Genomic DNA, 26,712 nt, shown 5'->3' with positions numbered 1-26,712 from the left:
GGAATACAATGTTCAGGGGAACAAAAGCTGTAAACAGAATCTGTGTAAAACGTTAATTGGTCGGTAAAATTATATCTCAGGGAATTTGTTTATGACGCATCATAAATGAGAAACTGTACATATTATTTTACAGCAACACATTCAACGTTATACTCTGTGAACTGATGCAGAATGGCTGCAGCTGTAAAGGGAATTTTAATAACAGCCCAGGGTCGTATAGCTCGTGAGGGCATAGCCCTGATTCATTACACACCTCCATCTGACTGAAGAAATACTTTATTCTCTGTATCTGACACGGATATACATGATTCATTTCCCATGACAGATCAAAGAGGTCAACCAGTGAAGCCCCCCACACCCCCCCCCTCCCCTGCATCTCCAAGTATTGCGAAACTAGAGGTGAGCAAACTCCAGGAGCCCAAGCTAAACTGTAAATCATATGTTTATCAATTATTCCTTGAATCCTTGAGTCAAGCTTTGTTTTTCTCGCGTGCTTCCACGGTCAAAGAAGAATCCAAAAACCGTCTTGATGAATTAAAGTAAACTGGTGCCGCGTTTAAATATTTCATAGAGCAAAACTACATCAACACATCCGCTTCACAGACGCTCGCTCAACTCGTGCAGTATGATCCAAGTCATGCTCACGACCTCCCGAACACGAGCATGATAGCTGTAAGTGTGACACTGATCTGATGTAGTTCTGCAGACGTGGCTCCTACTTACGCAGCTTTCTGATTCTTCGTTCACCGTGGAGGCGTGCGAGAAAAACTACATTTTCTTCAAGAATTCAACTCAACACTGGGGGAGTCGTTCATTCATGACTTGTCATTTTGCAGGTGAAACATTCCTTTAATCCTTTTCCTTTCCTTTAAAAGATTTGTTAAAAAATACTGTTTATTATTGGTATTACTGGCTGCTAGTTCACACATGTGCCTCTTTTATTTCATATGTTGGTGGCATGATATATGTTATTGTTCCCGTGCAGCTGGCCGAATGCCACCTTGAGATATTTCCACTGTTGCTAAAATGGAGTTTGGTACTGTAGCAACAGAAATTCCAGCTAGCAGCTGTCAGGGAGGCGTCAGTCCCACAGAATGAAGGGCTGCTTTCTTCACTCAACAATAAGACAGCGAGAAATTCCATCAATTTCTCCCGCCTCAGAGGACCACAACGAAATGTAGCTTCAAGGGATTCGACCGCAATCAACGACATGCCCGAGTGTTCACAGAACAGTTTGCTGGTTAGGCTTTATTTATATGCTGCTACATCCAATATTGATCAGCCTTTGTCTGATGGTTGTTTAAAGGATTTCTGGGGCGAAAGTGTAGAAAAATCACTCAGTGAAGAAGTAAAGAAAACACTTAATCCCAAAACTAAAAGTGTTGACAGCATCCAAAGATTTCTTTCTCTCTAATAAGTCACAGGGCAACTTGATAATTGACGGCTGCTTTATCAGAGATGGTGCGTGCAGGAACACGTACCCTAGTTTTCATGGGCATTGCTTTGCTGCGTTTTGACAGCACCTCAAAGAGATACAGCTCTGCACAAGACAAAGACGCTGCACTACACTGCTGGTGGCCCACAAATTATTCAGCATCTTTCTGAGTACAAAGACGAGCAGCCAGAGGGTGGTGGAATAGATAGGACAGGACAGGCTGAGAACTTATCTACAACTGACTACACTAAGCAGGTTGTCATTTTGTTTACGGGCCACTGTTTTCATTTGCCTCGTTAAGTAACCTGGTGTCTTTGGCGTAACCCTATTTGGGAGCAGCGGCGATGGATTCAATCACTGTGCAGAGTGAGAGTGGGTTGGAGATTCTTACCAAGGACACCTCCTTCTTCAGCTCATCCAAGTCCCTATCCTTCTTCTTCCTCTTCCCTCCACTCTCGGCACCACACTGGAAGAGAGAGAGAGAGAGAGAGAGAGAGAGCGATTACCTCACATCAGGCTATCGTCCCAAACTTCCACATTAAGTAAGTGGGTGAAGCTTGTAGCCACATAGTGCCTGGACATTTACATTCACATGTCCACATACAACAATTGTCAATGTAAGCACAATGGACAATATTGACAAACCATTCACTGAATAAGGAGGAGAAAATATGTGTATGAGTTCCTCACGTGTGCGCGCGACAGCGAATGTGTGTGTGTGTGTGTGTGTGTGTCATGAACAGTTGGAAGAATGGTGCATCATGGAAATCATCTGCTGCTGTCAGTCTTCTCTTCACAGCACGTGTGCGTGTCAGTGAAGGAGGGATACGCGGAGAGACTGAGAGGAGAGTGCGAGCGAGTGACACAGTGAAAAAGTAATCAAAAAGAGCCAAAGAGGGAGCACAGAGCCGGTGGAGTGCCTGAAATGTGTCTGGCATAGCAATTTCCCCCCACTGTGTGTGAGGAAGATTACCAGCCTGTCCTCCCATAAAGCTAAATGGAATGGGCCTGATGGAGAGAATAAAAACAAAATTACGTAATTACCCAAATAAACAGCAAGCCGGGAACAAAACTTATTGAGGAGGAAAGCCATCATCCCGAGATGTTACCGTCTTAAAAAAACAAGCAAAGAGAAGAGCAGCAGTCTGAGGAATCCAGCCCTGCAGACGCGTTTAGAAATCTCAGTAGTTTTCCATGATGCATGTCCGCACCATATGCTGTTACTGTATATAAGTCACAGTGGGAACACAGAATCTGAATCATGTTCGTACATTCGGCGACGACGGGAGCAAAGATGTGAGTGTAATAAAACAAACAAACAATTAGTAAGTCTTTGTTTAAATGAAGAGAACTCACCCCTCTGCCCATGCTGGATGTCCAGACGTCGGCAGGTTATAATGTGAAGGACAGTGCTCGGGGGCCACAGCTGAAGCTCTCCCGCCCCCACGTGTGGAAGACACTGGTGGCTTTTTTTGGGCCTGGCACCCCCACACCAAACATCCCGTTCCCTCACTTCTTGCGCCCTCCTGTCAGGGAAACCTGAGCCACACACACACATTCCCCCCCCCACCCACCCTCATTCCTCCCTACTACGATACTCCTATCCCAGGGCCTCTTTGCACCCAGACACCCCCCACCGCCACAAACTCTCACACAGAGGAGTTTGTATGTGTGTGTACCTGCACCTGCTCAATATGTTCCCAACCCCCCTCACAACACACACACACACACACACACACACACACACACACACACACACACACACGGTTGCAGGGAGAACAACAGGCCATCAATCACTGCTGTCAACACCACAAATGAAACCTTGCACTCTACATAACATACAGTACAAGCGTGATAATGAGGGACTCATATTGGCCCTCAAGATGTACAATGAAACGGAGGCACAGTGCATTCATCTGTTTCTGATTCTGAGCACACACTGAATCCTCCGGTCTGTTCTGCACATGAATCCTGCGATAAACTCTTAAATAATTTCTTAATTGATCCTCAAAGACAAACTGTTTCTTCTGCTTGAATTTAAAGTGACGTGTAGCCAGTACAACGCTGCAATTAGCAGCATATTTACAACATAAGGCTGGTCATCACCACTACGCCCACGCAACAGATGCAGCGAGTGATCCCGTGTCAGATAAGTAGCGGACCAAATGTCTTCTCACAAGCTGCCAATGACTTTGACTTGTTACATTGCAATGCCTTTAATCTTGCATGGGCTGTTTACTTTGATGTATGTACGAGCCACTGGTGTGTGCTGCTTCTCAAGGTTTCTTCCACTTTATTTCCACGCTAAAGGGGTTTTTCAAGGACGTTTGTGTGCTTATGTTGCCGTCCTTATTACTACAGTTTAGCATATGGATGGTGAAAAAGTTTGTTCTTATTAAAGTTTCTTATGCCACAGCATGTTAAAACATATCATGGTAGCTACATGAACTAGATATGTCATTAAACAGGTCAAATTGAACCTCAGGGGGTCAAGCAATAAGAGAATGAGAAAGCTAAAACTATGTTAAGCTAATATTCTTACCTCTAAATTAAAATGGGGCTATGTAACTTTTGAAATAAGAAATATCACAATCCACGGTTTACTGGTGTGATGTAGCTCATGGTGGCTAATGTTAGCTAGCTCGTAGCTATTTGTACTACTGTTAGCTAGCTCTTAGCTATTGTGCTACTGTTAGCTAGCTCATAGATATTTGTACTACTGTTAGCTAGCTCTTAGTTATTTGTGCTACTGTTAGCTAGCTCGTAGCTATTTGTACTACTGTTAGCTAGCTCATAAGTATTTGTGCTACTGTTAGCTAGCTTGTAGCTATTTGTACTACTGTTAGCTAGCTGTTAGTTATTTGTGCTACTGTTAGCTAGCTCTTAGCTATTTGTGCTACTGTTAGCTAGCTCGTAGCAATTTGTACTACTGTTAGCTAGCTCTTAGCTATTTGTGCTACTGTTACAATACATTTTAACACATCAAAGATAAACATTTCTATGGTTTAATAAAAAAAAACATCTTACTAGAGAATCTTTGAACAGTCAGTGGATCTTTAAGCTGTAGTTGTGACTTGTAGCCACAGAGACGATTGTTCTGCAAAACCTAAATAGCGGTAGCTTCACTTTAAAGCCCCGATGTGTAGATTTTGAAATGCTCTTACTAATAGTTTGGGAAATATAACATTCTATTTCTTTCCAAGACTCAGATGAGAATAGGATCGATATAACTCTCATGTCTGTGTGTTAAGTACGGCGCTTGAGCCAGGAGGAAATTAGCTTAGCCTAGCAAGCGCCAAGACTGGAGACAGAGGGAAACTAAAAATACGCCCTCCAGCACCTACAGCCTACAGCTCAGTATTCACTCTTATTGCGTTTGTTTAGTTTGCAAACATTCAGAAATATTAAAGTTATTCATGGTTTTAAGTGGAGTTATGTGCTGTTGCCCGGCTGTTGATTGTAAAGATATATAGTACAATTAAAAGAAAAACATATGGACACTTACACAACTCCCTCTAAAGCCACAAATGACATGATCTACCTTTCTGCCTGTGAAAGAAACTAAACAAACAAGATGCTATATGTTAATTAGTGAGCTTTATATGTGTTGGCGTGCATATGTTTTTAACTTTCAAGAGAGCCAGGCTAGCTTTCCCCTGTTTCCATTCTTCATGCAAAGCTTCAGGAAAGCATTTTCTGCTGCTGTTATCACATATATTCCAACTCTAAAGTGTATTTGTGGGATTTGAACATGTCTGACTTGGTTTGGTAGCATCAAATAACACCATCCTCCCAACTCATCAAGTAAGAACTGTGGTTGTACCGTGAGTCATGTAACCGTCTGAATATGAAGCAGAGCCTTTCTGAAAAGGTTATGCACGCTCACTGAACCGAGCCTGCCCGTTAAGTCAGAAAACATTAAGCCTTTCTGAAAATTATACCTCATTTTTGTTACGCTATAAAATGTGAAAAGGTTGTGAATGGTCACTGAGCATTTATTTTCCGTTCATCATCATTACTTTTCGGTAGTTGAGTAACAAAGGGCATGGGGAGGTGAGACTGTTTCAATGTTTAATATCAAAACCAAATTCCTTCTGAATAAAAAAGGAAAACACCTGGTGGTCATTGTTCAGCATTCAGAGTCTGCAGATAACCTCCTCTAAGATGTTCTTATTGTGTATGCAAATGTCTTCCGATAGCTAATAAGGCCAGAGCTATTCCATAATGAGTTTTACTTTCACGCCAGCCATCAGAGTATTCAAATATTTAAAATGGTGGAGATCTCATTCTTCTTTTGAAAGGGTCATGAAATTGTGTCTTGGCAGAGACATTCGTGACAGATTTACACAATGCTCTGGACCTGGAAGTGAAAGAAAGACGACTGTAGACATGTTCAGCTTTGTGTTCTGTTGATAACAGCTGCGGTCGGGCTTTAATATTTATTTACGTTCTCTTTACAACATATTATACAGACAGAGTCATCAAAAGTGTGTTAGTGCTCTGGAATGATCACACGCATTAAAACAAATCTTTTCTTTTCAAATAAAGGAAGGTTATTTTTTTTGCAAATATGACTAACACAGTTCATAACACATATAAAACAATTTTTAAAAGGCATTTTAATGCTGTTTGTCTTATGTCAGGTGTCTGTGTGGCTTTGCTGAAAAAGAAGAAAACATTCTAACTAATCCATGTGACTGGACAGTTAAACAGCGACTAGTGAAACAGATCTCCAGTTATAAATATGTGGATTTTAGCACCTTCATTGCCGTTATGAATTTTAAAGGAACATTCAAGTCTACACTATCTACCCTGCATATCAAGCACGCAGATCGCACTCCATCTTTGGCTCAAAGTTGGGGAAGGAGCACCTTTAAAAGAAAGCTCTGGGGGGAAGAGAAGACTATCTGTGCTGATACATATGGATTTTTGGCTTGGCTTAACACGACAGATAAGTCTCTTCCTCCAAAGCTTTCTCCCACAGCAAGCCCCTTCCTCCCCTTTTTTTCCCCCTCCCCAGCCACATCTCGCTGAATCTGAGGCTAAACCGAACTATTATCCACCCCTCATCTTCTCCCTGACACCGCACGACAACCTTCGTCTCCTCGCCTCGGATCAAAACGTCCACCAGAGAGACAGCCACACAGCACCTTCCATAGCACGCAAGGTCAGAAATGTAATGACATCGAATACAACTACATTTCATTCCTGCCTCGATAAACATGTTCTCCATGTGTTTTCTTGTGCACATGTAAGAAATGTCTCAGAAAACATTATTTGCTTTACTTAGGGTGACATACTGTTTTTGTTGCTTTACATCAAATCTCACTTTTTAACACTCTTAACTAGACACACATATACATAAAACACGCGTCGTATTTAGAACTTAAGGCGGATTTCTGCCCATGTGTTTCCGTCCTTTGCCAGTAGGGGGCAGAGGGGAGCATTTTGGCATTTGAACCGGCAGAAACAAAACAGTAAAGGGTCGGAGGAAGAAGGGAAGGCGGGCTGGCAGGGGACATGCCTCTGGGGGAGGTGGCATTTTGAAGGGCAAGTTGAGAGGGCGTTCGTCGATCATTGGGCAAGCCGGAGGGAGGGGAGAGAGATGTCCGTCATCGAGTTTGAAAAAGAGAAGAAGGACGAGGAGGAGGAGGAGGAGGAGGAGGAGGAGGAGGAGGAGGAGGAGGAGGACGAAGGACAGAAGAGAGAGGAAAGAGGAGCAGAGCATTGAGCTGTAGGCCTGGCAGTCAGATAAGGAGAGGCTTAAAGAGTGGAGTGGATTGTGTATAGGCCTTTTCTGTGGGGGAATAATGCAGTGCAGAGTCACTAGACAACAGGAAGAGGAAGAGATAAAAGGAAGCCAAAGACGTAAGGACAGAGTGAACGAAACAGGGGTTTGAAGGGAGGAGATGAATCCCAAGATGGGAGCAGAGATGAAGAGTGAATAACTAAGGAGTGAAGGCAGCAGAGGAGACAGGGAGGGAGAGAGGAAGATGGAGAGAGAGATATCTTGTTACCGGCACGTGGTAAAATAATTAGCCCTGGGTTGGCGAGGAGAAACGTGCGAGAGGATTACCCGGACCTAAAATAACTCTGAGAGCACAGAAGCTGCACCTCTTCCTGGTAAGCCCTTTTTGTCAGACTCCTGAGAGCGTCCGCCAGCCCTCCGCGCCGTGACGTCATTCCGGGTCGTCAGTCGCTGCCCGTCGAGTCAACAGCGGACAACTCTTTTTCTCCACCCCCTCCCTCTGTTACTGAAAAATGTGCAGCTGTTACAGTAAGCCCGTACACTCTTATGGGGCCAGAAATAGCCCCCCTTTAGTCAGGGCAGGGACACGGCGACAACCTCCATTAGCTCAAATGTGAGAGGATTGAATCACCCCGAGCTCGAGGGCTTGAACCTCTATCTACGCCGGCTGAGAGCAGGAATCATATTTCTCTCCCACTATCACACTCCACTCCGTCTCCGTCTCTCTTTTTCTCTATCTGAAGTGCAGAGTGCACTCACAGCGTGTGTGTGTGATTGAGTCGTAAATATTAAGGGGGAAGATTCAGGGGACCTTAAACACAGAGAGAAGTCTTTCGGGTTCCTCTTAAGGAAGTTATGTGTGTTGTTAGGCCTTAAACAGTTTTACAGTTTGCCCAATGAGTGCATACAGGCTCTCTAATCAGCCGTCGTGCAGATGATTTGACACTGTTACCACTGATGTAGTAGGACTATTCTTACAGCCAGTGATGTCTTGAAAGAGTAGAGATAATGGGAAATAATGGGGGTTGCATCAGGCTGGGCAGAAAAGGAGGGAGCAGACTAGAGGAGTGGAGGCAGTCATGGAGAAGTCAGACCTTTATCTACAGGAGAGAGAGAGAGAAGGAAGAAAAGAGGGAAGGGAAATGAGAGAGGAAGAGAAACAGGATAGAGCAGTTAGCATATAAATCAATTCTATAATTCGAATTAACAAGAAAGTCAGGAAATTCACAGTGAAAGAGGAAGAGGTGGGATTGGAGAGGAGAAAGAATGAAGATCAGCGTGAGGGGAGAAAGTTAGTTTGACACGTCGCCACCGGAAAAAAAAAAAGCAAATTGGCTTGTCCCTGCAGCTTGGGATTCGTGATGCGTATCGGACGCACTTGGAGAAAGCTTTTTTTTTCTCTCGCCGGATAGGATCACAATGAAAGGAACCAGGAAGGCAAAACCCGGGGAGCAGCTTTTTAGATTTTGTTATCAAACCCAGCCGTCTTAGGGTCTCGCTTCAAATGGCATATCTTATGACCTGACAAAAGCACTCGGGTTGCCGGCTGGTGTAAGAGATTATCACGACATCTTAGATCTCGGCCCGTGTAGCTGCGTCTCCAGTCATTAGCCTGTGACAAGAGCAGATATGATTTGACTCATTTAATTCGGGGACTTCAGGTTGGCGTTGTGTTGGGTGTGAAGTAGGTTTGTGACTTCCCGCTCTCTTATCCTCAACGGCTCCCTCCCCCGTCTCCCTATTGGTTTATTTTTTAAAGGTGAGCTGGTTGGCGAGGCGGGAGAGGAAGCCAATCGGTTTGGACCTCCCTATCCCTCCCTCACCGCCGGGCTTCTCCTCCCCGTTTTTACGGGTCAGCTCCAGATTGATGGTCATCAGCACCCGGCCTTCCTCCCCTCCTCCCACCACCCTCTCTGCCTTTGTGGCTACGGTTCGCTGCTGCTGCTTGGGCTGGGCCTTCGGCAACACCAGGTGCACGGGTTGGAGCAGTCGGCTGGCCAGACCGCCCCAGCCCCTCCCCGTATCCTATTTCTTATCCTTGCGTGACTCCTGCTTCTTCTTTTCCGAGGCAGCCGCCTTCACCTTGGAGGGGTCGGCGGGAGGCACGGGGCCCTGTGGGGGAGGAGGGAGAGGGGGTCAGGGGGGAGAACAGGGGAGGAGAGTCACTTCAGGAGGAAAGGAGCTTGAGGGAAACAGAGAGAGAGAGAGAGAGAGAGAGAGAGAGAGAGAGAGAGAGAGAGGAAGGAGGGAGGGAGGGGTGAGATGGATGAGTTAGAGGTGAGAGGATGAGAGATGGAGTTAGCAGGACAGGTGGAGCTGTGTGAAGAGGAGAGAAAAACACATTTAGGTGGAGGAGGAGGAGAGAGTCAGATATACAGAGGGACGGATAGGGGTGAGGAGGTAGAGAGACAATCCTTTTAGGGGAGGGGGTAGCAAGTGAGAGGGGGTGGTGTCCAGAGCTGTAAGGGGGGGACAAAACAGGTAACCATGCGTTAGGATGGGACACAGGCAGGCTCCATACACCTGTGACACCTGATCTCACACACACACACACACACACACACACACACACACACACACACACACACACACACACACACACACACACACACACACACACACACACACACATTCAGATTGTGTATCATACTAATGATGATTCTTTCCTTCTTGTGTTTCTGTTCACACATTTTCTAAATGCATAAATTGTGAAAATGCAACGTCTTGTCGGGACCTTCTTGAAGAGAAGACGCCGCTTCTCTAGAGGTGTGTTCATCAACACATCCGTGCATAATAGTTCCCCGAAACATTCAGACTCTAACATGAGAAATAAAAGCTGCACTGTAGGGGAATTATTTGCTTGCAAATCCTATAATTGGGCTATTTAATGAATAATTAAAGTTGACAGTGCAATAAATAAGTAGTTACAGACCATATTGCTGTAGCTGCGGTGATGAACCTGCTTCACTGGCTATATGATATCTTTTTTTTTTTTTTTTTAAAGGCCCATATTCAGCCTGCATTCACTTGAATAATTCATCCAATCACGCCCACTCACTCTGTATATTGTCTGTGAAATGTCGAAAACATCTCTAAGAAACAAATATGTAAAAGGAAGAGGATGAAGGAAGTAAAGTGAGCACAACAAATCCACCAGGAGGAAGGAGTGCACAGAGTTGGGATAAGGTCAAGGTAACACTTAACTTTACAACAGCTGCATTAACCTGCGAGTTAACCTGCTGAAGAGTATCACAAGTGCACGATAATGCTCTGATGGAGCTTAATGCAACTTCACTTATTTGTAATGGTTTTCAAAAAACGGTGTACTTTTTAATACTCTTCTACGGGTTGAACTACCGGGCTGGTTGTAAAATGTTACCGTCGGAGTGAAGAGTAAAGCGTGCTAGATCTGAGGTGTGGAGACTGAAATACATCGTCCAATACAGGTCAGGTTAGTCAACGATGGAAAACACACTAGAGGCTGCTTCTAGCCACTGAAGCTTCCACTAATAATCCCCCACTGATTGCATTAGAACATGTATTATCTTAAATTATGCACTGTGCCAAAGCAGCACGCACTCGAGGCGCACGCTGCAGCTAACATCCGGCTCGACGGGGCAGCTGTGGAGCCTATCCGGTATCATTACCTCTGATCATACTTACATTCTCTCATACATCATTGTATTGTTTACCATTATGCATCCCACGGCAGGCTCGGTTTTCGCTGTATTGCAGAGCTCCCACGCTAATGACGGGGCTGCCTCGTAAACACACTCGAGCCTGCTTAGGCAGAATGCAGAGCCGCCCTTGTTACAGGGTCTGCACACACTTCAAAGGAAATGTGGGTACAGTGGCAGAACAGACTGGTGGGGAGGCAGATAAGAAGGTAAGTGGCTGCGTCCCCTGCTGCATACTAAGGAGACACGGTGACAGGTGAGGAAGGGAGATTGAGAGGTAGATGACTAGTGAGGAGGTAGCGATTTTCTGTCCAGAAGCGAAGCTGATCAGAGCCCAGAACACCTGAGGAGGGACGGGAGAGAAACTGGAGAGGGAGTGATGTGGTGGTGGTGATGGGGGAGAGGGAGGATCGACAGAGCGAGAGAGGAAGTGAAAAGGGAAGAGGAGAGGGGGAATTACAGACAGATAGATGCTTCTCATGGTCAGCAGGGAAGTCAAAGGCAGGGAGAGGCGGGAGGTGGGGAGGGAGGATGCGACTGAAGAGAGGGAGGGAGGCTGGGGGGCCGGATAAAAGGAATGTGAATGAGAGAGCAAGAGAGGGAGTGAAGTGAAGGGGGGGAGGCAAGTGGGGAATGGAAAGAAGAATGGGAGGGTTGTGTGTGTGTGTGTGTGTGCGTGTGTGTGTGTGTGTGTGTGTGAGCTCAGATCGATACAGAGTGCACTCAATTATCATTCCAGTACAGTGTGTGTATGTGTGTGAGCTTTCCTATGTGTGTGGCTGCGGTGTAAACTCCTCTCCCACAACTCCACCTAATGGGGAGTAGCACAAACCACAGGGTTCCTTTGTCTCTCTGTCCCACTCACTCCCCCCTTCACTCCCTCACCCTCAGCCTTTTGGAGATTTGTAGTGCAAGCCCAGCAAACAGAACGTAACGAAGATAGTGAGGCTGATACAGAATTGCACTGTGTCAGCAGAGCCTCCTAATAAGGGCTATTTGATCAAACAACCGCTTATGAGCGCACTATAAACTCCCACAAGCCCCGTGTGTGGCGTAGCTACCAGAGAGGAGTCAGCTCTGAGGGGAAACAAGGGAGTGTGAGTTTGGATGGATTATTTTTTTCTTCCAAGCCAAGACTTGCAGGAGGAGTAACTGTAAATGACAACATTGTCAAATATTCCAGTGTCCTTTTGGCGGCAAGTTATTTATTCATATATGCGCTGTCAACCGCCGCAAGCACTTGAGAGCAACTGACTGCAGCTCAAGAGTAACCTGACAATCATACGACAGTATAAAGGATAGAAGAAGACAGAGGGAGGATGAGGGGCTCCGGGGAGAGGAGAATAAGTGCACTTGTTTGAGGTAGGAGGGAGGATAAGCCCTCACTGGTGTCGCCCCCTAGCTTTGAGCCACAGGGGCAAGATGGCACACTCCTAACCGCCGCCGCCTCGTCTTAACAGTAGCTTCTACCTGCGGCTAAATGACTCGCTGTCACAATAACACCTTTGATCTTCCGCCTCGGATACTTAGCATGTCTCTAATTTCAAAGCTGATTTTTGATTCGGGGGGAAAATGCCTTGAACCCAAATCCCTTGACTTCCCTTTTTTCATTATCAGCAGGCAAGGCGTGCAGTCGATTACAATACACCCTCGCAACCATGCAGCCTCCCCACATTACCACAGTGTAATCAAACACAACTTGCCCCGCTGCCTTGTATTTACAAAAGGAATACAAGCCACCAACATGTCTGATTAATCCACCACTTGAGGCTATCACACTCCCATGAGGAATAGAGGGTGTGAAAAACAAACCCAAATCCTTGGCGTGCAGCAGCGTAAAACCACTGATAACAGCCCAGACCATAATAGGCCCAGTGATTTCCATTTGACTCCCAGTGAGCGAAATCAGCAGCTACCCTTTCCTTCACTGCAAGCAAATCACAGTCCCATTCAACACAACAATAGCATTGCTCGGCCATTTCACAGTAGCCGGTTTGATTTTTTTGCCCTCTGGGTGTTTACTCGCTGTTCGGGCCCCCCCTGAGGGAGCTGAAGGAGGAGTGAGGGCCACCAGGGAGGAGAGACGGCGCTGGGTTTTAAAGCAGCTCAAATGCTGAGACAGCACTAGAGTTTTAACAGCTTGAACACTGTTATTAGTGCTTGCCGTTCAGAGTTTGAATGACATGTTATTTTGTTGTTGATATGTTGCTTTGAGGAGGAGTCGGTTAAGTACGCGGACATATTGGAGCTGCTTGGAATGGCATTGGGGGAATGCGATTACGAAACTGTGCCGTTATGCACTGTCATGTTGGATGTGTGCTATTGTGTGGCGGCGCTGCAACAGAATAGATGAATATTCCTTCTGACAACACGCTTCCTGAGCCTAACTGAATGCTATTGTAATCTCTCCAAAAAGGACATCATTTGACTGTTTATATATATATGACAGCAAAGCAAGCTGTTGCATTTGGTGTTGTCGACTTGGTGTGTACATGTGATGGAGCGTGTCAGGAAAGGAGAGGAAAAGGAGGGGGAAGAAGAAGAGGGCATGGATCAGGAAGGAGAGGAGGGAACTTGCCTGTCTCTGCTGTGATCCCTCTTTCTTTTTCTTGCCATGTTTGCTGGAGGGGACAAAAGAAAGACAATGTCAGGATGTCGAATCTATCTCTCCCTCCAGTGGTCACAGGGCAGCATTGCCTGGCAGCCATCATAAAGAGAACATCAACTTAATCTACTGTCTCAAACACAGCCCCCAGGTGCTCGAGGCGTTGAGATCTCATAAGATTGTATAGGTATAAGCAAGTTGATGGATCCATCATCTTCCTGATCTAGTGGATTATCCACTCAGAAACCTTCGCTTCACTACTTTTAATCATCTTGCTTTGGATCTATGCAGTTCTGTTTTTAGATTACATCTAGATGAGAGATCATTATCTGTCTCTTTCCAGCTGACTGACTCCAAACCTGAACCTCGCACACCTAATTAAATCAATTTGTGGGATGGCAGCTATGCCAGCTTGGCCACGCAGGTGTCGGTGCCAGGGATGGGCTCTGGCCTCAGCTCCAGTCCCTGGCACAAACCCGACAGGCAGAGCCACAGGCCGGGCACTGACCTGACACTGAGGCTGAAGACACGGCGCGCCACCAGGAACCTCATCAGGTAGTAGATGACCACGATGAGCACCAGCAGGCCCAGCACCACCCCGATGATGGCGCCCGTGATCACACCAGCCTGGATGGGCACTGTAAGAAAGGAAGAGGAGGGAGCGTTAGAAGGCAGAGCAGAGGAGACCGATGCACAGGGTTTGAGGATGAAGAGTAGAGGAAGTGACAGAAAAAGGTTGAGAATGCTCAGAAGAAAAAGGAAGAAGAAAACAGCAAACATGAGAGGGAGAGGAAAAGATGCCATGGGAGGGAACAAATGGACAGGAGGAAGACGTGAAGCCAGAAGAAAAGGGAATAAGAGATGAAAGTGGAAGAGACAAGGAGAGCAAAGGGAAAATAAAGGTTGAGTGAAAGATGAAGAAAACAAGCGCAGTAGGGGCAGAACAAAAGATGAAGAGGAGGAGAGATAAGGTAGACTAGAGGTGAGAGCAGGGATAGAGTCACCGAGGGAGAAGGTGGGGGAGGGGACGAGACGGTGGAAGGCGATGGGGGAAAGAAGAGAGAAATGGGAAGCGAAGGCAACGCAGAGAGCAGAGACGTGAAAGAGAGGCTGCGATGGCAATCTCACGTAAAGAAAATTGTAATTGATTTCATTTAGCGGGAGGTGCGGGGAATCCTAAACGACCAGTCTGAGCGCTGTCAACACTTCAGTCTGATGCTCAGCGCAAATTGAGATTAATTTCAGAGTTTGGAATCATTATAACAACAATTGAGAACAGTTGGCCTCTGATGAAGAACATTCACCCAAATATACCATGTGGGCTGATACAGCTGATGAGCAGACACACTTTATATACCGGGGGACCCCCCCCCACAGGACTCACAGTCCTCCCTCCCATCTCACCCTTCTCAAAGACCAGCAGGCGCACGCTGGAAGGTCGGCCCACGATGTCAGGGGGGTTCTTGGCGTCGCAGGTGAAGGTGCCATTGTCGTTGAAGTCCAGGTTCTTGATCAGGATGGAGCCGTCACGGCGGCCCGGGTTGCCCACAAACTCCACCCGGTCTCTGAAGGGGCCCTTGTTGTCCACGTAGGCGGCACCCCCGGTGTAGTGGAAGATCTGTGCAGGACAGAGAGGACATTGTGCTGTTGGTGCGTTGAGGTTCTACACGTTCATGCTTTTGTGGTCAACGATGCTTCTCTTGTGGAGGCTCAAAGCTTGTTGCAGCCTCTAGTGGTTAAAGATGAATTCATACGTGTTGGGCATCAAAACACAACAACTTCTGTGGAACCAAAGAAAACGTGTAGCAGAAATGTGAGTATTGAAATCTTGTTAGCGTAGATGTAGGACAACAAAGGCATTTATTTAAAGTCGGATTATTATCCACCTGGCTCTGTGTTGGTCTGAGAGAACTTTTCTGTCTTCTTAGCGGCTCCAATATGTTCAACTGCTAGTTGCTAACATTGTCTGTCTTCCCTTTAGTGTCACCAGTTAGTGCACAGTGGGGAGTTTCACTAAGACAGCTGACTGTGAGAGCACAGAGACAGAACCATTGCAGATGTAAAAACACTTGGAGCTGAGAGATAATTATCTGTGACACTACGAGCAACAATATTCACTTTGTATTCATTTGATCGATTATTGATTAGAGCAGCTTTAAGTCATTGATTTTGCCAGTTTTAGACCATTTGATGTTAAGTTGTTGTGTTTCCTTGAGTTTAGACATCATATAATATGTTTGTCCTTTTTCTTTTGTGTACAAAAAGGGTTAGGGTTAAGGTTAGGGTACTGTGGAGGCTCCAGACTCTACCAGGTCAAGGTCAGATTTGGTTGACATTTTGTTAAAGGATTCATTCAAACGAGGCCTGTGACAGCCTTCCATGAATTATACACCGCAGTTTAACAAGATAGGAACATGTCAGAAATCAAATACGACATTTTAGAAAATGACAAATGCACCATGAAAACAGAGAGACATATGAAACTGTAAATCTGTCCCGGCAGGTAAAAGAAATGAGCGACAGAAGATAAGTGAAAAAAATAAAAAAAAGAGAAGAGAAATCTAGTTTCAAAGTAAGGGCACTGCGGGAGACGGATGAAAGCGAAGGAGGTGAGGGGAGGGGATAATGAGAGAGGAGGGGAGGGACAAAGAAGGCAAGGCTGGGGAGGAGGAGATTAAGGGAGGTGGACAGTCAGGACGGGGAGATAGAGAGATTAGAGAGATGGCAGGACGATAAGGGCAGGGAGAGTGGAATTAAAGAGCAGGAGGGAGGTGAGGCTGCAGGAGTGGGAGGATTAGGAGAGAAACTTTCTGTGCGCTTGTTGTTTCCTTCTTTGAGTTAATGCACAAATCCTGCACTCGTGTGTGTGTGTGTGTGTGTGTGTGTGTGTGTGTGCGTGTGTGTCAGAATACATTGAGCATTGCTCGAGTGCAAGATGAAATGTTGAACGTTCACACGGTCCTGTATTTGTCGGATTAAACCAGGATTCCTTTTTGATGATTTGCAAGTGTCCTCCTCTGAGAGAGTGCCCTCAACATTCAAGAACCCTGGAGCAAAAACGATCCTGATATTAAAGCTGCAGAAACCAAGTTTGCAAGCGACGGCAAAATTAATCAAATATGTATAGTTTTAAGAACTGCTGGTACACAGAAGCGATGTTACGTGACGTGAGTACAACACCCGCTCCTCTGCATGCTCCTCTTCCTGCCTGGTGGACACGGAGAATATGTTTGGCAGAAGACGAAGCCACTGTAAACATTTCTGTTCTGCAGCAAAGGATGTTTTTGTATTTTCTTCTTGAATATGTATTTGTAGCTTCTTGAATGAGGGAGTAAATAACAACGTGAGGAAAGAGGAAGGACTACTCTTTCCCTTCCCTCTTAAAGATAATGAGTTTTGTTTAATATCTGGCTCTTTAGCTGCTAAATGCTCCACGATGTGCACCAACTCATCACTAACTCTGTCAGTGTGCCGCTGATCAAGTGGTGTACAGTGGCTTCATCAGAGCTGGTATACAGAAAATAGCTGCCTGCGGCGGCTGCGAGCGATGCAGACGAGGGCATTAGAGTGGATCAAACACCAGAACAATGAGCTTAACGATGAACCTTTTTGCAGAGCAAGTTTGTTCCATAACAATCTCATCAAGGGCAGCTTTTAAAGTGGATGTGACTAATTCTAAAGACATTTATAGAGATTGCTTTCGGCCTGTTTTCTGTGCAGCATGATCACACGACGGTACACCTGTCGAGTGCCACAGTTCGCAATGTGTGCCTTACAGAGATGCTGTCCCGGGAGCCGTCGGGCCTGTACGTCCAGGAGAAGGTGACGTCCTCCGAGGTCCAGCGCCAGGAGAAGAAGGAACAGGAGAGGCGGATGTCGGAGCCCAGCAGGGCGTGGCGTTCCCAGCCGGTGTAGATCACTATGGCCTGGGACTGCTCAGGCACTGGGAGACACAGAGCAGGAGGATTCATTCACACATAAACACCACAACATTGAAGCACTCAGCGAGTACGTTACACGTTTTTTGGTTCGATGTTGCCTCAAAGATCACCTTCACTACGTGGTCTTATTATCATTTGCAGCAGAATTTGACAGAGTTTGTGGACAAACAAAAGCATGCATGCACAGTTGTCTGCATGAGTGCACATCAAACACACACTCCTTTGTAAATAATTGATTGATATGCTTGTTCGGTTGTACTTTTGATGAAAACTATGCTGCATTACGCGACTACTTTCCTGAATATTTTTATAGTCACGACACATGCAAAGCATAATTTACATTACCATGTATTAATTTTCTCCCTGAAATCTATCAAATAAATCCCAAATACTTAGATATGCACACACACACACACACACACACAGCATTAAACTGCACATTTAGAGGTGTCAGACCCACCATCGATTCAGACATGCACTCGGTAAACATTTGGATTAATACTGGAATATTTGTGCTAGTCTCTCAAAGTCAAAGGGGAACATCATTTTCTCCATTAATATGGATTATGTTGGCTTAATCATGTGCACTGTTTATGCTTGAATAATATCTAATGATCGATGTTAATTTGGTTTTGGCTGCAGAATCAATATTTTACTTCCCTCAAAAAATGCACTCAGCATCTCAAACAACCAGCAAAGCCCCCCCGAGAGCCACTCTGCCACTCTAACAGGAGCCAGAACAACATTTCTGTATTGTACAGCTTCACTTAAAGAGTGTGAACGGGCCACCGTGAGTCACACAATCCTCACGGCTACATTTACACTAACGCCTCTAAGTGTCGCTGAGCTCTGCGCCTTTTTTTTTTTCTTTCTTTTACCGCCGGGAGAGTGGAGCTTTCACCGAGTCCTTGAGAGAACTGCGTCAGTGCAGCCAGCTCCCAGCAAAACTAGTCAATAAACTCACACTTGACATTTTTAATTAAAATTCTGACAAAAAAACTGGAGATATCTGACAGGAAGAAAGCAAAACAAACTCTTAAAAGTCATAATATGTAACTTTGCACGCTTTTAGAGACACCTGCTTTAGAAGAGGAGCACAGGTGGACAGAGCGGGGTCATTCAGGATAATGCACCTGAGGATTAACAACGTCCTCGACATGTTTTAAATTAAATCAGTGGTAAATAAGTAAGATATGAAATGCTTTAGTTTAGTATTAAGCCAGTGTAGGATATTACAATTGCCTGAAAGATCAATTAACTCCCCACTAAGCCTATTGACCTTTATTTTTTATCATCAAGTCCATCAGTGTTCAGGTAAAAGCACTGAAGAAGAAAACAGAGAAAAAGCCCTTTTCATCATATCCTCATTTAACCTTTAACCCCACACATCAGTGAGAAAGATCATTTCACCATCTTCACTTTCAATAGATGAAATTCACTGTGTCTTTGAGTCCTGCTGAAAATAAAAAATCTTTAGTAAGTACAAGTTCAAAGATTCATTCTTTCTTGTTACCTATTCCCAGGAGGACGACCGACGCTAGCGCCAACAACGTCAGCATGGTTTCAGGCTTTGCAGGGAGCTCCCAAAAAGACGGATGCCGCAGACCTGACAGGAGTCTGTCGAGGAAGAGTCCCACTCTGGATCGAGTGCGAGTGCAAGGAGGAGAAAGAAAGTGGAGTGGAGGGATGCTGGACGCCACACGACACAGGGCTTCAAAACAAGACAACAACAGGAAACACACTGTCCCCTGGTTTATACCCAACCACACCCCTCGCATGGGCCCGGCCCGGCCCATTCTTCCTCTACACACACCCCCCTCCCCTAACCTCGACCCCTCCTGCCCTTTCGCCCCTCATTGAAACAAATGGCACACATTATCTTTTGAAGAGGGTAGAAAAAAGAGAAGCAGGCGAGAGGCACCTGCGCTGTACAGTAGCTGGTCCATTATCCGGGTGAACAATGAGCAACTTGGGGCGAATTTGCAAACTGTGCAGCTTTACACCACGATGAAGGCAATGTGTGAGATTACACTATCGCTGTGATGCGAGTGGAGAGGGAGCGCTAATCAACACTTAGCATGGAGGCGCCATCGAATGTGACAGGAAATCATGTATGTAATCACTGCTCATATGTAAATATTACATGAAGAGTGGTGGGAGGCAGTCTCAGCCTGTTTCTGTGTGTTTACAGTGAGGAGGGGGGGGTGAAGGGGGATCCTGCAGCGAGGTCAGTCCAGTGCTCTCACCCCCGTCCCCATCCCTCACCCTTCTTTCTCCTCTCCCTGCACTTTCACCGGGTCTGAGGCCAGCGGCCCAAACAAAGCCCTGACTCTTTGCTCCCTGTCCTCCCTCTCTCCAGATTCCTGTCGTTTGCTGACGTCTAGCACTTGGAGACAATGGGGAGAGAGGGGGACAGGGGCCGACTGGTGTTTGCCCGTCTCTCAATGGCGCTTTCTTCCACTCTTGCCGCTCCCTTTCTTTCTCCATGCCCGGTTTTTCTCCTCCTGCCCAGACAAAGCTTTGTATTCAAAATGCAGCGCCCACTTCTCGCTTTTCCAGTAACACAGACAGCGAGAGAGTGGGGAGAGACCTGCTATATATAGATGGGTTGATATGAGGACAGGACAAGACGCACAGACATGAAACAGAGACAGTGGCAGATACACAGGCAGAACATGGGGAGAGATGGAGGAAGAGCAGACAGGCTGGAGTGGAATTTCTGCAAAAGCCTCATTTCTAAAAAGGCCTCATTCCATCATTTTGTCACATGTCATAAATATGCATTCATTTAGCTGCTGGCATCAGTCCTGGTGAATACATGCACAAGTTAATGGTCTGCAGTACTCCTCCAGCGTCAGCAAACACAAGCTGGCTTCACTTATTCCCAACATGAAGTGTAAACTATATCAGTCATGAATTGACTTCTCCGAAGCCCCTTGGGGAACGCATATATGATGAGAATGTAAGGAGAGGAGGCACTCGGCTGGGATGTCCACTTCATCCTCTTCACGTTCTACTTTTATTGAGCCTACTTGTCCAGGTTTCCTCTTGCAAGATCTCCTCTTGGCTGAGACGGCGGCGGCGCATTTAGCGACAGATCGACTTTTGCTTACATTTGAGACCGCGGCATAAATTCTTGCCACTTGTGAAATATCGCAACCACTCATTCATCTTAACACCCCGAATACCCCTGGTGACGGATCCGCTGAACAAAATGGACCATCTGCCAACTTGTTGGCGCCATCAACTGTCTAAGCTTTGGCTTGAACGTCTAAATCGCGACATCCTTAACAATTATGGCAGATCCTGCCTTCAGGCCCCAGAGAAACAGGGGGATTCTTTATGAGCCTGGCAGGTGCAGAATGTGGCAAGCACCCAAACTCGTCAGCACCGAGTGACGGTGGCAGCGGCAATGGCTCAGCTTGGCAGGCAGAAACTGTATCACATATAGAGCGAAGGCCCCCGTTCCTTCAGCTGGCAGCGGTGTAGCAAACTAATGTAGGAGAGGGAGAGCTTATCTGCAGCTAAATTATACAGAGAGGTAGAAGAGAGGGGAGAACGGGGGAGAGAGGTACCAGTGAGAAACGGACAAAACTCGATCTGTAGAGCCATTTAGAGATGTTTGCTAAATTATACATGAATCCTCAGCTGCACTTTAGTCATATTGAGGTGGACAAGGCTTCATATCAATTGATGTTATTAGAGATGAATGAATTCCAAATTACCTCCGCCTTCAGCCACAGTGTGACTGAAACCATCTCAACTGTCGGCCTGTGTAACTCATCAAGCTTGTTTTCATGGGTTGAGACAGTGGACTCATTGCATTTGGTGAGGGCATGTCATTAGACACCCGTTCACATTCACAGAGCATATTCTTTTGTGACATTGTAATTCTCTTTGATTTAGAATTATTTCCAACGGCAGGAGAAAGAGAAACGCAACATACCGAGAGTACATTGAAAAGACCAGAGATAATCAGTCTGGGAAGGCGTCCCGAGCTGTAGATGTAGAGGGCTCTTGTCAACTCTATCCATGTCTAATTCTTCTGCAATGTTGAGTATGTTTGTCACAGCTCTGAGTGCAGCAGTGATCACAAGGCAGGCTGGCAGATGTGCAGAAGGGGAATGTCTTTATCAAAAATGTGCAGAGCTTCTGTGAATGGAGAGCGTCTTTGAGATGGGATGGCTGGAGGGTTTCTCGCCGGTTAAGATGTTGGAAAAACGAAGAGAGACAATAGAAATACACACCACAGGCTGGTTCACACCAAGGTCAAAAGACTAATGACCGTCAACAATGATCCGATGGAGTGCACTGCAGTCTAACCCCCCTTAAGCACAAGCCTCTCAGTGTGGACCAAAGTGAAGCACTGACAAGTGGGGAACAACAACAACCATCGCCATCATAAACCAATCATAAAGTAGTCTCGCAAACGACTAGATCGGCTCACAGTTTTGCTGCAGGGGTTGGATAATCAAGCGAAACATTTCCATAACCAAATAAGGCAAATGAGCCATGGCAAGCAATTGGCCAGAAAACTGTCAAAAGTTAAGGCTAGAAGGCAGGATTAAATATAAATACAGCAGTGTAATGTTCTAATAGGGCACCAGTTCAAAGCCAGACGACTAAGAACAACATCCAGGAGTAAGAAACTGCCACAACATGTGACTAGAAAGCATTTAAAGCAGTGAGCTGATGGAGAGTTTGAGGAGTAGATTAAGTAGATTAAGAGTCAGGTAATTGATAAATGGTTAAACCAAGTCTCTTAAAGTTATAAATAAACAGTTAGAATGGTTAGATTAAGGCAACGGATGAACCGTTAAATAAAAGGGTGTCAATGAAGGGATACTTGAGTTACCTTGTGGGGGCTCTGGGGGAACGTCGGACAATACAAAGGTTGGGAACCAGCAGTTTGGAGGTTAGTCATCGGCTAATTATGAACATGCTAACATTCAACCTGTGAGTCTTCTGTTCGGTTCCACGTGTGCACAGTCGAGACGGCGTACGACAGACGACCGAAAAATAAGTAGTTTCGGCAAATGCGCGTTTCATGTTCAAGAGACAAAGACCTCTAGCAGGCGAAGGAGTTACGGCGTTAGTCTGTTCTACGCAAAGGAGGAAGTCAGTGACGTTTTAGAGCAACGAAAACGGCGAAGCAGGTCTGTTGGTTGGTCCATCTCTTTGGTACAGGATCCATCTCTTTGACATATTGTACAAATACTTGTACGTATATGTTCCCAATAGGAACCCTACTACTTTGGACGTTTCATGACCGGCAGGTTAAAATCTGAATTTGCCCAAAAACTGCAAAACTAATGACATTCCCATTAGCCTCAGCAAAGGTTAGCATGCTAACTTTATACCTGCAGTAAACTTCACTTCAGAACCTAAAGTTCAGACTCGACGTCTTCCTAACCCTAAACCGTGGATTTTCTATTTTAACCGGCGCAGCTTTTCTCGTTTTTACGCCACTGGTTTAGCGGTTCAGGAAACTCTGTTTTTGACCAAACATACCTTCTCAAATCTGAACTGAGGTCACAGGACATAAGCACTCAGAGCCCAATCTGATGAATCCAGCAGCATCCTGACTCATTCAATGACATGACAGTGAGTTGTTGACGTGCAGACGTCGATACAGCTGCTTCAATATATCTCACACTAATTCATAACGCTAGTTATGATGTTCTGGACCTTTGCTTGAGGAAATTATCTCTAATTGGACCTCTTTGAATTTTAGTTGAATACCCCTGCCCTAAACCATCTTAACCTTTTATATTTACACTCTTCCCACTTTGTATTTCTCTGGGGATAAATAAAGTTTTACTCATCTTAACTGAAGCCGAGTCGGTTAACAAAGGTTTGAGTTTTTACGATGGTGAGTTCTAACTCTAGCTCTCTGGAGGTCATTTACAAACAATGTATTCTCATTTAACTTGGAGGCCTTGTTGGCAGAGCTACACACAACTTGTACTAGTTGAACTGAGCTGATGAAGTGGCCTGATGAGTCACACAGCGCACACAATTCTGCACTGTCTCTTGTGCTGAGGGCCTAATACTCCGTTAGAGTGGAGACTGGAGGGCGAGGGAAATTATATAAAGGGCCCAAAAACGAGGGGGCCTGACATCATCAAATCCGAAAGGTTACTGGCCAACGCTTGGCCCCCCTGCTCAAGAAAAGCACTATTGATATTCTGTTGGTTCGGCCAGGGACAATGGCACGTCTGTCCGTGCCTCTCTCCCTCATAGCCTGGCATGGCAGAGATGTCACAGAGCGCACCAAACAAATGGATGGAGGGATAGAAAGGGATGAAGGGATGAAGAGGAGGAGAACAAACACATTGTTCCCTGGGTGGAGAAAGGGGTATTGTGAACATGACAGATAGCTTATGTGGCAGAATGGGGTGGGGGGAGAGAGAGGGAGACAAAAGGACAGAGAAAGGTGAAACCTGGCTATTTTTTGTTTATAGATGCCCCTTTTTTCTTTGCAGTTGGAGGTAATCCATAACGCTGCTTTAGGGGACAGTTCAGAAAACCTTAAAGACGAGCACAACAGGGACAGCTTCAGCACAGAGGAGCCATCTTCAGCTTTCATCCTTCACAACGCCAGAGATCACTTCTGGGGCTTTCTTTTTAATATAAATCACGCTCCACTCAAAGCCCCCAGACGCTTCTTAACATGTAGCAAAGTACAGCTCAACAGAGGCGGCAAGCAGGTAGGTTTGCAAATGCAACGTCCCCCGCGGCACCCAGTGTGAACGGGTGACTTGATGTGAACTAACAGCACAGCTGTTCGAACACGGGCTAGGACCTCGGTGGAGATGGAGGCCACTGTGCTGCAATGCCCCGCAGGCATGTGATATACGCCAGCTGCCCCCCTCGGTAAACATCAGTCTCACACACACACACACACACACACACACACACACACACACACACACACACAGTTAACCAGGCACACATTCTCACAGAGATGATAAAAACAGATTCTTTCAAACATGCACAAAAGAGGAAACGGATACAGTAGCGTCTCAGCTGGCAGGCACTTGCTCTCAACACAAAGGTATATAAAGACTCACAGACTTCCTCTCCACTTACACAATCACACGTATACAAATTAGCAGCCAGCGCTCACTGAAGTCAAGCATCAAAGTGATTCACAACAAAAGCCAGGATCATACAGCACACACACACACACACACACACACACAATATGGAATTCAATTCATTACATATTTGCATTTTCAATATTTCATGCTCTGTTGCCTGTTTGATTTCCATTAGGGTGTTTTCCATCCCTCACACTTGCTCAAGACAACGTCTAAAAGCAACAGTACAGCTGACAAGTGCTGTGTGAAATTTTTAGTAACACCAGCAGGTCCCCTTGTTTCTATTCCAAGAAAATAGACGAGATGTGATGATATTCAAGATGAGCACGCCGGAGAAAAACATATTTCAAGAGCAAACTGGGAGGAAAACACATCTTTAAATCTTTATTATGGGAAGGAAGTGAGTGCAAAAAAAACTAAAGAGCATGATGCAGATAAACAGCCGTGGAAGACAGAAGGCGTAGGCAGATCTGGAATAGGAATTTCCATGATTATTCTACCACAATGGTGTCCTTCTCAAACTCCCCTTCAGTAGACACAAGACACAGCCCACACACACACATAACAGGCAAAGCAGCAGCCGTGCAGTATGCGCACTCGCATGCCGGAATAGCATAACAAATCGTGACCTCACAAACACTTCAGTTTAGGACATGCAAACCACTCAGCATGTGGAAACAGTGACATGCCACTTACAGTGCACGTCGCCACAGAATTGACATGCAAATGATCCTGCAGACGAGCCGGTGCTGGAAGATTGCACGCTTGGTGTATGCCTCCGTGCAGCCACAAGAATGCCGGCCTACTAACGCTTGTAATGTATTTCCTGCATCTCATCGTGTTCAGCGCTGAACTGGAGCGATGCATCACTGATCACCCGGTACACACCTCGCACAGATCAAAGCGTCCACGCTTCTGGCTCTTTGAAGCTGTGGTTAAAAAGGTTCACCTCAAAATCAAAAATACATATTTTGCGTTTTACCTGCAATGCCATTTATTAGGTCTAGAGCAGGGGGGGGGGGGGGGGACCTTTTTCCTGTCAAGGGCCATTTCATTATTTGACAACCATCCCACGCTGCGTTCACTGATGTCAATGACTCGTTTAATATTGAAGTTTGACATGACGTGACCGCGTGATGACACATTCCCCTCGTGTTGTGTTCAAGGACCCTGACCAGGAAAAACAGTCAGTCGCCAGTCTAGTTGATTTTCTGCGTGTTTATGAATTTCCTTCGAGGGCCGGATCAAAGCGCCTCGCGGCCCGTACTCGGCCCGGAGGCCGGAGGTTCCCCACCTCTGGTCTAGATGTTTCTGGTGTGAGTAGAAACCTTATTTGTTTTATCGTATCACAGAAGGAAGCGGGACTCTACTCAGGGACGCCAAGTTCTCCTGAGCTGAGACGCCATTAATGACGACATCATCGCCGCTGCATGACGAGCTTCTCGTTCACGAGCAGATTGACGCTCGCTCCCGCGTGGAGGTACAGAAGAAATATAGTTCCTACAGGAAACTGCTCACAGGGTCTGTAGAGTATTTTTAGTAATCAGGTCATGAGTTCTGGAAAGAGACATAGCTGTTGAGTTTTTAAATATCTCTGCAGGTTAAGAGGGAAAATATGTATTTTGGATTTTGGGATGAACCGTCTGTTTAAGCACAATGGTGTTCTGAGCTAAAGGCTAATGTCTCCATGCTGACATGCTCACAATGAAGATGCTGACATGCATAGTAAGTACCCTAACATTTGCTAATTAGCACAAAGTAGTTATTAGAGTTTGGTTGTAAACCGAAGTGAAATGTGGAGCTGATGATGACGTCAGAGGACCAGGACACTGATTACATGAATGCGTGTGCCAGATAATGAACGTCTGCTGATTACATGTTTCAGCCTGGACCTCACTAGTGGAGGACTGCCGACATGGCCGTCCCTGCAGCAGAGTGCGGCGCCGCTGCTGGGCGTGCATCAAGTCTATTTGCAGCGACATTAAAGGTTTGCAGTCCAACAGTTCTTTGTGTTTTTGCAAAGCACAATGGTCCGCGCGGCCTCCACTAACAACATATTTCCTGCAGAATCACTTTACTTGGCATTCTGTGCAGTACATTGATTACGGCTCACAGACAAAAGCACAAACACATTAAGTGGCTCAATCACAGCCTGAAGCACACTCGCCTGCAGTCACTGTGCACAAACCCCTCACAATCCTC

General features: G+C 45.9%; 2 protein-coding genes across 4 annotated transcripts in view; both read right to left on the bottom strand.

The window, feature by feature from the left end:
• atp1a2a (ATPase Na+/K+ transporting subunit alpha 2a) overlaps positions 1-2,924 on the bottom strand; it is a 30,988-nt gene extending 28,064 nt beyond the window's left edge. The window contains exons 1-2 of the mRNA XM_029453026.1: positions 2,792-2,924; positions 1,827-1,901 (exon numbers count right to left, since the gene is read on the bottom strand). Coding sequence (XP_029308886.1) covers positions 1,827-1,901; positions 2,792-2,803 — 87 coding nt within the window. The 5' untranslated portion in view covers positions 2,804-2,924. The remainder of the gene's footprint in view (positions 1-1,826; positions 1,902-2,791) is intronic.
• Positions 2,925-5,827: 2,903 nt separating this feature from the next.
• mpz (myelin protein zero) lies at positions 5,828-19,218 on the bottom strand. 3 transcript variants are annotated; one of them, XR_003833829.1, is made up of 7 exons: positions 18,921-19,218; positions 17,243-17,409; positions 14,871-15,084; positions 13,975-14,104; positions 13,440-13,482; positions 9,008-9,296; positions 5,828-8,284 (listed from the first exon to the last, which is right to left on the bottom strand). XR_003833829.1 is itself a non-coding variant. In XM_029453030.1 (7 exons), the coding sequence occupies exons 1-7, from the start codon at positions 19,201-19,203 to the stop codon at positions 8,273-8,275; spliced, it is 879 nt and encodes a 292-aa protein (XP_029308890.1). In that variant the 5' UTR covers positions 19,204-19,218; the 3' UTR covers positions 5,828-8,272. The 3 variants fall into 3 exon arrangements, 2 of the variants coding, with proteins under 2 accessions (XP_029308890.1, XP_029308891.1); XM_029453030.1 differs by having other exon boundaries at positions 9,267-9,296; XM_029453031.1 differs by lacking the exon at positions 9,008-9,296.
• Positions 19,219-26,712: the final 7,494 nt, after the last annotated feature.

The sequence above is a fragment of the Cottoperca gobio genome, chromosome 17 (assembly GCF_900634415.1).
Source record: "Cottoperca gobio chromosome 17, fCotGob3.1, whole genome shotgun sequence".
In the NCBI taxonomy this organism is placed as follows: Eukaryota; Metazoa; Chordata; class Actinopteri; order Perciformes; family Bovichtidae; genus Cottoperca; species Cottoperca gobio.
Note: the sequence above shows the minus strand (reverse complement) of the source record. Positions and strands in the feature narration are given on the sequence as shown.

What these genes read in the sequence shown, in the direction of transcription:
- mpz (XM_029453030.1), bottom strand. Translation starts at nt 19,203, where the DNA reads ATGGGCCGGGCCGGGCCCATGCGAGGGGTGTGGTTGGGTATAAACCAG. An exon ending in GCTCCCGGGACAGCATCTCT is followed by an intron (nt 15,085 to 17,242) that starts GTAAGGCACACA and finishes TGTCCTGCACAG; the next exon opens with ATCTTCCACTACACCGGGGG. An exon ending in CCTGCTGGTCTTTGAGAAGG is followed by an intron (nt 14,105 to 14,870) that starts GTGAGATGGGAG and finishes CCTTTCTTACAG; the next exon opens with TGCCCATCCAGGCTGGTGTG.